Raw genomic sequence first — 11,516 nt, forward strand, 5'->3', positions numbered from 1 at the left:
ACTGATATTTGGTTTGAAATTATAGTTCTGATAACTTGATTGAGTTTGTCTTGTGTCCGCCAAACAAATCAGTTCTCCAGAACATTAGCATAGCAGAATGTCAAGCAGACAGGTTCTAGCTATGCACATAGTTTTGTTTTTTATCCACCAGCCCGATGAAAGTATCCTCTGCAAAATTAATATAGGATCTTGAGCTAAGGAGAACTTTCCAAACTCTAACTCCAGGTGCAACATTCTTCAAAGCCATTTTCTCAAGTAATTCCAGTGCTTTAGAGATTGAGCCAATTTGGCATAATCCACAAATTATCTCATCAAAAATCAAACTTTCAGCACATAAACCCTTATCCAATACTTCATCCAACAAAGCACAAGCTTCAATAATTTTTCCACTACAAGTCGAACCATCAATCATAACCTTGTATGTCTGCATACTAGGCCCAATGCCTTTTTTACCCATCTCCTTCATCAGGTCCCTTGCTCTGCTAATTTCTCCGCTCTTGCATAATGCCTCCAATAATAAATTATAAGTAATCAAATTAGGTTTGCATCCTAACTCCTCCATAGAAGCTATCATTTTAATTCCTGCGTGTAAATTTTCTTGTTTACACAAGCCATCTACATATGCATTGTAAGTGTACACATCAGGGACCAAACCAAATACAAGCAATTCATCAAACAGATCATCTGCCTTTGAATAAAACCCATTCGCAATAACCCCTTTCAAGACCATAGTATAGCAAACAACATCAGGTTTAATTCCATCAATCTTCATCTGATTCAAAACATCCAAAGCATCCATACCCATTCCGCCTCTCACTAAAAACCTAATTACGTTACTATAATCAACCATTCCTGGACAAAAACCCAATTTCCTTAATTGCCCTAAAAATCCCATAACATCAACCCTAGACACATCTGCCTGTTCACAAACTGACGACAATAGCAAAGAACATATTTTTGTGTCAACATCAAACCCGTCATTTATCATACAATTAAATATCTCAACAGCATAGCCTACCTTCTTAATTTTACAAATGGCAGCAGTCAGCAATCGAAAGCTCGAATCTTCTAATCGAATACCCATAACCCGACTCCTCAACAAAATTTCAGGTACCCTTTCGAGACCTTGACTGGATCTACAAAGAACTGAGAGCAGAGTATTAAGCGAGTAAACAGAAGGCAAGCACCTGAACTTGGGTATTCTATAAAAAAGCTCAATAGCTTTTTGAATTTCATTAGCGTTGCCATAAAATTTAATAAGATGGGCTAAAATGAATTCGGGTGTCTCGAAATTTTCAATCTTTTCAAGATGGTCAAGAACCAAGGGGATGTAGTGGAGCTGGGTAGTTTCGGTTAGGGTTTTGATGAGAAAGTGAAAAGCTTGAGGAGTGGGTTCGGAATTATAGACACTAAAGGAGTGGATAAGAGAGGACAGAAGATTAGAGCTTTTAGAATTTTGTTGGAGGTTTTGTAGTGAAGTGGCTTCTTGTTTGAGGTTTTGCATAGCTTGTTGTTGATTGAAAATATGGTGCCATTTGGCTTTGTAAGGTGAGTGTGGCCATCTCCTGTGTTTTCTCAAGAAAAGCCTACCTGCTTTGAAAGAAGAGGATCTAACCATGTTGAACAAAGGGGAAGACCAGAAAAGAGGAAATTATATTGACATGTTGGGTTTCATGTTTGTTACAATGCTTCAGTTGGAAACTTGGAATGTCAATTAGCCCAAACGAGAACGTCAATGCCTCATCAAATAAATATATATGCATAAAAATTGAAGTAAACATATATGTATAAAAATTGGAAAATATTTTGTGTACATAAAAATAAATGCTAACAATTCGAACAAATATCATTATTTTGTATTAAATCAACATGGGAAAAAAAAAAAAAACACTGATATCGAAGCATTTGCAATTTAAAAAAACTACATATACAATGGTAAATATTTGCGATTTGCTTCAATGTGGATGATCTATTTTTAATCAAAACCTAAAATGCAAACTAATATGATACTAGCAAGCTAACTCTTTCACGGTATTACCTCATCTAAAAACAATTTCTTTTTAACACTCAGTTAGTGGTGCCAAGCAAAAGTAATGAAAAAAATTTTCACAATATAAGGGTGCTAAAATTGAAAAAAAATTCACTATTTTATTAATAAAATTAAAGTTTTCTATATTTTAGGGTATAACTGTTTTTAAAAAATTTTGTGTTAGGGGGCAGGGGCAACAGCTGGGGCCGCCGCTGGGTTTGAGGCTGTGGCTGCGGCTGCGGCTGGGCCTACGGCTGCGGCTGAGGCTGGCCCTGGCGCCCCGCTCCCTCCGTCATTGTTGCCAGTTAACAAGCTTTGAAATGGTGGTTGACTGTAAGTTCCATTAAGAAACATGTTAGCAAGCACCTTATTCATGGCTTCAGTGAGATGAACTCCATCCCAATTAATATATTCATTAGGATTTGCACATGCACTAGTTGTGTTAGCTGTGCCACAAGAAGCAGGCAGAGTAAAGTTGAGAGGTGGATTTCCTGATCCACAACATGCCATGAACTTTTCTTTGAACCCATAACTTTCTGCATTCTTTACAGTATCTATATAAGCCTTATAGTAATCAAGATAAACAATGATAGCATTTGGAAATTGCTTCCTGAGTTCTTCCAATTTTTCTTGATAAAGAACATTATGAGTGTTGCTTTGGTTATTTCCGTTCTTTCCACAACCAATATCATCTTTATCATTTGGCGGAGCCACAAACAGATTTGCTGTTAAGCATCCAATTGGAGGTAAACCTTGAACAGCAATTGATTTCAAACCTTTGCTCAATAGCGCCTGCAATTTAAATATCATATACATCATTAAGAATATCTTGAAATAGAAACAGAAAGACAAGGCAATTTTAAATTCAATCACCTGTATGGCTGTGATTGCGCTGCTAACTGCATGCTCTCGAATAGTATCTTTTGAGAATGAAGATGGAAAAGAAATTGCATAATCATTAGCTCCCGTTTCTCCAAACCAAATCAACGAATCTTCAAGCAGCCCACTACATTCAGAACTGGATGAAACCGACCCTTTACATCCTTTCTTTTCCAAGAACTCGTTGAAGCAATTGATCTGATTTTGAATGGACGTTAAATTAAAAGCAGAACTAATATTGTTCTTAACAAAGAATTCATGTTCTATAGCCGTAGAGCCGGAGACAGCAAAATTCAACCCCTGATCGGTTTTATTGCCTTCAAGATAAAGGTAAGGAGGCAAAGGCGGTAATGACAATGCTTCCGCCACAAAGTCAATTACAATCCGCCCGTCACAATATCGGCCACTAGGTTTGAGAAAGAAAGTGCTGCCGTATGGAGGACTAGAGACATGGTTAAAACCACCAGGACCCGACGATGGAGGTCTAGTGTTCCCGGTGTCTGTGAACGAATCCCCGAAAGCATAGATTTTTTTTATGGAAGAATTTGGATTTGTTTGAGTATCGGCGGCCAAACCAAAATTTGAATTGAGAAAGATTTGTGCTAGAACGAGTGTGATTTTGAAAGGTCTAAATGTAAGAGAAGCCATTGAAATGAAGAAGGTTTATTTCCTCTTCTGCATATAACTTACTTATTCTTTCTCGTCAAATTTTAGTTAGCACGCATTTCGTAAATGCATCGCGCTCCGGTTGTTACTATCAACAAGGTTATTACTATAATAAGATATGTGGTGCAGCTATTGGCAAAACAAGTATAGCTATCGATTGACATTTTCTATTTGACATTTCATCGAACAAGGTTGTAACAGTTTAACCTTTACATCAAAATTGATATAAGAGAAAAGGAGTAATCAAGTTTGAAATTCGAATCTCTTATATTACACATAAATATTTCACCACAAAATTATTATTGCAATAATATAGGTCAGTAAGCCAAAAAGTTTCCTGATTGAATTATCGTATGAAAAATTATCTTACGCAGAAAAGTGAAATTTTATGATTTTAATTTTCAACCGTCCATTCATTTTAGTTAGATTTCAATTAAAAAAAAAAAAATACTTACATCCAATAAGTTTTTATATATAAAGTGATGAACTTTTTTTAAAAAAAAAATTTACATTAAAAATGATTGATTCACTAAATTGACAGTTTCAGATCAATTAATATCAAAATCAAAATCAAAATCAGTTCTTTCAGTCGTGAATTGATTTTGATCTCTGCGTAGGTCTCACAAACCAAAGATTTATAAACAAAAAGCAATGTCTGTTGTTTCAAAAACATAATGTATCAAAAGTACTTCAATATTGTACTCTTCTTGACCTGGTCCTCCTATATATATATATATATATATATAAGGCCCTTGTTGCGTATATAAGATCAGAATCCGTTTTCTTAGAAGACAGACACACTTAATAACCAAGAATTAAACAATGGTTTTCTTAATTTATCCCTTAAGACACTAGTTTTATTTATCTTGCTATATATTTATTTTCATTTCTTCTCTCTAATGGCCGAAAAATTAAGTGGGACACCGTTATCTAACCCTAATGCAATTATTAACAACCAGTACTGCGTTCCTTACGCGATTGACCTTGCTGTTGTTAGAAAAGTTTTGACCTTAGACGATGGCAATTTCGTTATTCTTGACGTTACTGGCCACATGATTTTTAAGGTTAAAGAAATCCTCCCGACCTTTGTCCATGACCGGAAGCATATCATTGATGTCACCGGAAAAACCATCGTCACCTTACGCCGAAAGGTAACATATTCGTAAATCAAACAAATAAATTCTTCAGATTTTTTCCTTTGATTGCAATAAAAAGGGTTTCTTACTTCTTTTTATACATATTATTACGTAATTTGATACATTGCGGATTAAATATCCTCTTAGCAAGTTCGAGAAACCCTTGTACAAATTTTTAAATTGTGGATAAATCGTGAAATATCAATTGAATTATCTGGATATTCATTTTTTTATTACAATTTGATTTGATTCAATTTGTGCATGAATAAATAAATAGGCAATGACAGCACACAGCCGATGGCAAGTTTTTAGAGGAGAAAGCATAGACACAAATGATTTAATTTTCAATGCAAAAACACATTCCATAGTTCATTTCAAGACAAATTTAGACGTTTTCTTAGCAAATAACTCAGAGGAAAAGGAATGCAATTTTAAGGTGAGAGGAAGCTATTTAGAACGATCATGTACAATTTTTGCAGGAGCAGGAGACGAAAACTCCACCGCAATTGTCGCACAGGTAATTCATTACAAAATTGACAATTTCCATTGTCTATGAATTCTATGACAACTTATATTATATATATATATATATATATATATATCTCATGTGATGCTGTTGCAGATGCATAAAAAGCACACGAGTCAAAGTATATTGCTAGGGAAGGACAACTTCATGGTCACAGTGCAACCTAACGTGGATTTTGCATTCATAGTGGCTCTTATTGTCATTCTTGACGATATCAATCATAAGGGTTGAGGCACCTCCAGATTAATTCACAGAGGCCATTAACACTTTAACATTAGGGTTTGGCCCATTAATTCTGAAAATGTATCAGATTTTTGTTCGATTTCTTCATTTCTTGTAATAATGAATGATATCAAAGTTTACTCTTGCAACCATTGCATCTTTATTTCCAGTTTCTTATTCCCTATTTTACCTTGCAAGACAACAAGTGTAAGTAAAGATCCATTTGATTTAGTTATTGATACTTGACACCAGTTAGTTGATAATTAATATTGGTATTTAATATAATTTTAATATTTTTTAACGATGAAGGAGGATATTAATCCTAAGAAATAACACGAAGCCAAACAGCTCCTACAACACCAGAGTCTAAAAACTCTTCTTGCCTGAATCGAAGGTAGCTCTAATAACTTCAAGCCATAATCACCAGGCATTGCCTCATTCGCTAAACAATCAGTAAATGAATTCGCCTCTATATAAACAATCATCAAGCCTGCCAATGCCTTTGCATAAGCTCCTTAGGCGAAAAGGTCCAGCAGACTGACCCATCACCATATCCTTTGCTACCTGGTCAGTTTGAACAATTACACGTCTCAACCATATCCATTCCTTGTTGTTAAATGTTAAATAAAAATAACGTATGACGTCTTTTTTTTTTTTTTTTAATTTTTAAGCTGAATATCTAATTTTTTATTTTAATTATATATAAAAAATAAAATAATATTTAATATAAATTTACTACTTCTAATAACTAATAAATAAAATAAAACACGTTAATTTGAAAAGAATTATTTATTATAAATTATTTTTATGAAGTTAATAAAATTTAAATATAAATAAATATAAATGAACTAATAGTTAATACGAAAAAAAAACTTCAAATGTGTCTGATAAAATCAAATTTATGGAGACTTCTATAATCTATTAGCTATTGGCCAATTTAACGGGAATTTGCTTAAGAAATCTAAGTTTTTTTTCGACTCAGATCGATGTCTAATTTTATTCATACTAAATAGTTTTATTGAATTGGTACGATATACACCCACATAAGAGGCATAGGTAAATGTTTCTCATGGATGGATGTAATAAATTTAAAATGACAATTGGTGCAAAAAAAATTTACAGTAAAATGCCGCGTATTTGAACGTGTCCTTACATTGCAAATTAAGCAAAGGTAGATTTTCAACGCGCTAGACCTGTCTTGAGCTTCACGCCGAAATCATCATATATATGATGTACCCAAACTAACCCAGTCCAGTCCAATCCATCACAGTAATATCACCGATTCAAGACCAGAAAAATCTTTTTCACCTCGCTTTATACCCAGTTTCTAATAAATTTGTGGTTGTTTGATATGGCTTCGCAACCGATTCCGGCGATGACTTCGTACCAGCAAGTACAGTCTCCGGTGGTGGTAATCGGACCGCAATTCTTGGCGCCGTATCCAGTGGACCTTAAAGTGGCCACCAAGCTATTGTCTCTTGGAGAGTGTAATCTCGGAGTTACTGACGCTAACGGTGCCCTTATTTTCAAGGTTAAAAGTAAACTCTTGAGCATCCGTGACCGCCGTTATTTGCTTGACGCTGCCGGTAATATCCTTGCCACTTTCCGACAGAAGGTCAATTTTCTACTTCTTTTACTTGTCTCTTTATTTTTTGGAATTTCTAATTTAATTTGTTGCCAATTAGCAGATAATTAGTGATATTGAACTGATAATTGGTTTTGTAGTTATTTAACTGATAGAGATGAGATTTGAAATTTTTGAATTTATTTAACTAACAAAAATGAAATTCGAAATTCTTTAATTTATTTAAAAAGTAATTGGATACTGTTCATTTATATTCAAAATTAAGTAAAATCAAATTTCTTTAGCCCATATTTATATGTAAATACAATCAAAATTCACATAATTTATATTGATAATGTAAAAATTAATTTCTTTTATTACCAAACAAGTAGCTAAGCCCTAGGTTCGAAATGCCTATTTTCTGAAAAGTATACTTCTTGAAAGTACACTTCCAAGAAAAAAATTATTACAAATGTATAATGTCAATGTGTTGTATGTAAATTAATTTCATAGGAGCTAATTGCTCTCAAATTATTAGTCAAGACTGTCTATAATATAAAGTTAAGATATTTTTCCATAAAAAAAAAAAAAAAAAAAAAAAAAAAAAAGTAAAGATATTTAGATGGTAGGATAAATTTGTAAATTTTCACTTATCTAAGAAATTGCAACTTCCCTGGCATCCTTAAGGAAGTTATTTCCATCTATTTACCCTTAACCAGCCAAACATCACCTAAGATGCTTCTAAGAGCAATGGGTAAACCAATTAACACTTACTAATTACGCATCATAGTTTAAATAAATTTTAGAAATGTTAAAATTAATAAGGCAAAACACATTTTAAGTCCTTAAACTTATCAAGTTTTGCCTTATTAAATCCTTAAACCTTTATTTGTCAACATTGAGCCATTCAACTCGTATTTTTGTTAAAATTAAGTTCTTGTATAACTGAAATCATGAAATTTTTATTCGTTGCTCAATGAAATCGCATCTTCTTCAGTTGGTAGAAGGAATAAAATGGTAATGGAATGATTAGAGTTCTTTTGGCTTTGAGAATGAAGAATTTGACATCATTCTTTTCATTTACCATTATTTTAGTCTCCATATGAGAGTTGAGATTTTTCCGTGCCATGTTAGATCTATATCTTTATTGTGGGCGACTTCAATTCCCATTTGTTCTTAGTTTAAATAAGGGCTTAATTTTTAAGAAAAATAAAAGTTGTAAGGCTCAATATTGACAAATAAAAATTCAGGAACTTAATGGATAAAACTCGATAAATTTAGGGCTTTGAATATGTGTTTTGCTCTTTAAATTGTATGATATTATATTATATTATATTATATTATATTATATATATATATATATATTATTTTCTCCTTGTTGTTTGAAGGAAGAAACTAGGATCTAAAAGTAAGAGGGCAAAATAGTATAAAATTTAATTAAATGAAAATCTTATAAAGGAGAAAGGAGGTAAGGCAGTTGAAAGATGGTTGAAATCTCTCATTGGGTAAGGTTTGAACCTCAGCATTGTTAAGGGAATTTTTTTTAAAAAAAAATTGTCCCCTTTCTCTACAAGGTAGTTTCGTCCCTGGTTGTTTGTAAACATTATTGTTGAGGCCCTGAGGTTTTGTCCTGTTAAACTAAGAGTTTCAACTAAAAATTCTATTTTTATCATTAAGTATGGAAATAAATAGTAATTCAATAATAAATATAAGGGGCTACATAGTCAAACATTAACCGCGGAGGACGAAATAGTCAAATTGAGGATATTTCACAACAACAATAATATTTCTTGGATGAAAGGATTAGATAGTTAACAGAACTAAACCTCATGAATTTCATAATAATTTCTCTAATCGGTAGAGACGAAGTAATAGCTTTAGCGAAACCTCAAGGACTTCATAGTAATTTGCCCCTATTTGTATTAGCATTATGCTATTGAACACTGTAAATATAAACCAACTAATTCACAAATATATTGTCGTTGTAGGAAAAAAAAGGTAGGAAGGCTGATTTGTAATCAATGAGACGCAATTCTGTCAAATTCATCAACTAAAACTATTTCTATTTTTCTGTGGTGAAATTTTTTTATTTTTGATTTTTCCTTTATTGATTCTATTTAATTTCCTTTCAGATAATGACTGCACATAGGAGATGGCAGGTTTTCAGAGGAGACAGTACAGACAGCCAAGATTTAATTTTCAGCGTTAAGAAGTCATCTCTAATTCAATTTAAAACTGAATTAGATGTATTTTTAGCTGCTAACACAAGGGAAGATGTCCCTGATTTCAAGGTCAAAGGAAGCTGGTTTGAGAGGTCCTGCACCATATATCTTGGTCAATCCAATACCATCATTGCACAAGTAAGCTCTCTTAAGTCTTCCCATTTTTAATTTTGTTTTCAATACAAAAAACTTTTGCTATGAGAATGGCACTATGTCTGATTTGCTCTTAAGTTGAAAATGGACTAGAATTTTGGAGTAGGATTTTATTTTTTTTGATTTATTTCATTAGAAAACCTTTTTTTTTTATGTAACTGTTTACATTGAAATAATTGTAATTTTTAATCAAACAAATAATTTCTGTTTAATTATTTAAAGACAAATTTAGAATGAGAGTTTTTTGAAATTAGACGTTCATTTTCAAGGCAAACTAAACAAACCTCAAGAATATGTTTATCATTCAAAATGATTTTTTTTTTTTTTTCCTGAATAGTGCGATATTCTCGAAACAATATTTGAAATAGTTATTTAGTGCTTGTTTAGCATTATGATCTTCGTTTTAGCAAACCACTGTTTGGGAAAAGCTAGAAACGGTTTCAGAAAAATATTTAGCTCCACACTCAAACCCAAATGGAGTTTTAATGGTTTTAGAAATTTTAGTTTTAAAAATATATCTAATTCACCTTAAATAAATTTTATTTTTCTCACCGTCAATATTTTTTCAATATAGAATTTTTTTTTTCCAACATTAACTCAAATAATAATATAAAATAGACTAGGATTATTGGCTTCAAATGTCACCAACAATAAATATTTATGCCAAATAGGCAAATACTAAACCAAAATAATAATAATGGCCAAATTCTTCTTTGCTTAATATCATGTTAATGTAATGTAAATGCAGATGCACAGAAAGCACACTCTTTCAACCATAGTGTTTGACGCAGACAATTTTGGTGTGACTGTGTATCCCAATATTGATTATGCCTTCATAGTATCTCTTGTTGTGATTCTTGATGAGATCAACGAGGATCGTCGTGGCGATGATTAGATAGTACTTCTATTTAATCTTATGCTTCCAGTAAAACGGAAGCTAAAAGAAATAAAAATAGAAGAAAGCGAATTGTATTTTGTTGCTTTCTTTATGGAAGATCATGGGTTGGAGTGAACAAGGAATGACTTTGCTTTCCTCATGAAAGAATGTACTATGTTTTAACGTTTGATGCTGACATGAATTTGTAGTTTGTTCTTTTTATGTATATAAGTTGGAGAATATGTACAATTTCATATAATCCAGGGAATTTTGTGGGCGTTAGAAAAATGGTATTCTTTTGAGTAAGCTTGACACAGTAACAGAATCCCCTGAAGGGAAGGCTAAAATGCAAACCAATATATTATACAGAACAGAAGCATTACATCCCTGGCCCATCCTCTGTCCTTGATAATTTTAAGGAGGCAGGGGATAGGGTTTTAATACTGATGGACATGAATGTACCCTTTCTTATAATGTTTAGTTTTGTGTGTATGAAAAGCAGTCTAATAGGCCAATATGTGCGATATGTTTGGTCTTGTCACTTATGGGAGGAGTGGGAAGTCTCTTAAATTCGAATTCTTTCGATCATAAGTGTTTTCACAAATTCGGGGAGTTCAATAGAAGGCTACCTTTGTTGCGTGGTTCATAATATTATTTTAACTTACTGGGCCTTCCAAAGAAAAAAAAAGAAAAGCATTTTATAGGACTCTCATCTAATGAAATGGGATGACAATGTTTTTGTTTAAGGTCTCCATTTCGAATCCTTGAGCATTTTTAAAACTTGCACACTATCACTTTCCCTTTGTGGGTCTATCTAGACTAAACTTGTAGGCTTTCCTGTTGTATGTGTCAATGGTCCCTACAGCGTGGGCCAGGTGCAATCACGCATCGACAACATTGATTGGTTTTTAAAAAGAAAACCTTAAATAATAATATTGAAAATAATTGAAGAATAAAAAGAAGAAATATTAATAAAGAAGATCCACTCAAAAGGAATTGAATTGCTTTTGCAATTGGTAGTGAAAATGAGAATGATTGTATTTCCATGACATATGCCTTAATAGCTTTGGTTGTTTTAGGAATGATGATGGGTGAGTGTATGAATTGCTTTTAACTATTTGTGATCTGAGTCTCCAAAATTATCTGTAAAATGGGAAAAACCATCTTTGAACATCATTCAATAATTCAGTGGCTTGTCTAATAATACAAAAACATGATTAATTAGTGGTTACAGTGATGATA

At 32.7% G+C, this 11,516-nt stretch overlaps 4 protein-coding genes across 4 annotated transcripts; 2 read left to right on the forward strand and 2 right to left on the reverse strand.

Moving 5' to 3' along the window:
* LOC149498518 (pentatricopeptide repeat-containing protein At2g38420, mitochondrial-like) lies at positions 1 to 1,754 on the reverse strand (the record flags this gene model as incomplete). Its single annotated transcript, XM_089718578.1, is given in 1 exon segment — positions 1 to 1,754. A coding segment is annotated over 1 exon segment (1,503 nt). The 5' UTR covers positions 1,619 to 1,754.
* Positions 1,755 to 2,128: 374 nt separating this feature from the next.
* On the reverse strand, positions 2,129 to 3,649 carry LOC105648140 (GDSL esterase/lipase At3g48460). The gene is made up of 2 exons (XM_012234442.4): positions 2,903 to 3,649; positions 2,129 to 2,821 (listed from the first exon to the last, which is right to left on the reverse strand). The coding sequence occupies exons 1-2, from the start codon at positions 3,554 to 3,556 to the stop codon at positions 2,210 to 2,212; spliced, it is 1,266 nt and encodes a 421-aa protein (XP_012089832.1). The 5' UTR covers positions 3,557 to 3,649; the 3' UTR covers positions 2,129 to 2,209.
* A 727-nt stretch (positions 3,650 to 4,376) lies between these two features.
* On the forward strand, positions 4,377 to 5,607 carry LOC105648138 (protein LURP-one-related 15). Its single transcript, XM_012234441.3, has 3 exons — positions 4,377 to 4,725; positions 4,988 to 5,227; positions 5,333 to 5,607. Exons 1-3 carry the CDS (start codon positions 4,474 to 4,476, stop codon positions 5,465 to 5,467), a joined length of 627 nt encoding a protein of 208 aa, XP_012089831.1. The 5' UTR covers positions 4,377 to 4,473; the 3' UTR covers positions 5,468 to 5,607.
* A 1,019-nt stretch (positions 5,608 to 6,626) lies between these two features.
* LOC105648067 (protein LURP-one-related 15) lies at positions 6,627 to 10,562 on the forward strand. Its single transcript, XM_012234337.4, has 3 exons — positions 6,627 to 7,073; positions 9,155 to 9,382; positions 10,146 to 10,562. The coding sequence occupies exons 1-3, from the start codon at positions 6,810 to 6,812 to the stop codon at positions 10,290 to 10,292; spliced, it is 639 nt and encodes a 212-aa protein (XP_012089727.1). The 5' UTR covers positions 6,627 to 6,809; the 3' UTR covers positions 10,293 to 10,562.
* The last annotated feature ends 954 nt before the right edge of the window (positions 10,563 to 11,516 follow it).

This window comes from Jatropha curcas, chromosome 2, assembly GCF_041381405.1.
Source record: "Jatropha curcas cultivar XTBG-Jc1 chromosome 2, XTBG_Jcur_1.0, whole genome shotgun sequence".
Classification (NCBI taxonomy): domain Eukaryota; kingdom Viridiplantae; phylum Streptophyta; class Magnoliopsida; order Malpighiales; family Euphorbiaceae; genus Jatropha; species Jatropha curcas.

Bases quoted from the DNA above. Each gene is read 5' to 3' on its own strand.
- LOC105648140 (XM_012234442.4), bottom strand. From the start codon at position 3,556: ATGGCTTCTCTTACATTTAGACCTTTCAAAATCACACTCGTTCTAGCA. The intron at 2,822-2,902 runs GTGATTGAATTT...TTTAAATTGCAG, and splicing joins GCGCAATCACAGCCATACAG to GCGCTATTGAGCAAAGGTTT.
- LOC105648067 (XM_012234337.4), top strand. From the start codon at position 6,810: ATGGCTTCGCAACCGATTCCGGCGATGACTTCGTACCAGCAAGTACAG. The intron at 7,074-9,154 runs GTCAATTTTCTA...ATTTCCTTTCAG, and splicing joins TTGCCACTTTCCGACAGAAG to ATAATGACTGCACATAGGAG. The intron at 9,383-10,145 runs GTAAGCTCTCTT...ATGTAAATGCAG, and splicing joins CCAATACCATCATTGCACAA to ATGCACAGAAAGCACACTCT.
- LOC105648138 (XM_012234441.3), top strand. From the start codon at position 4,474: ATGGCCGAAAAATTAAGTGGGACACCGTTATCTAACCCTAATGCAATT. The intron at 4,726-4,987 runs GTAACATATTCG...ATAAATAAATAG, and splicing joins TCGTCACCTTACGCCGAAAG to GCAATGACAGCACACAGCCG. The intron at 5,228-5,332 runs GTAATTCATTAC...ATGCTGTTGCAG, and splicing joins CCACCGCAATTGTCGCACAG to ATGCATAAAAAGCACACGAG.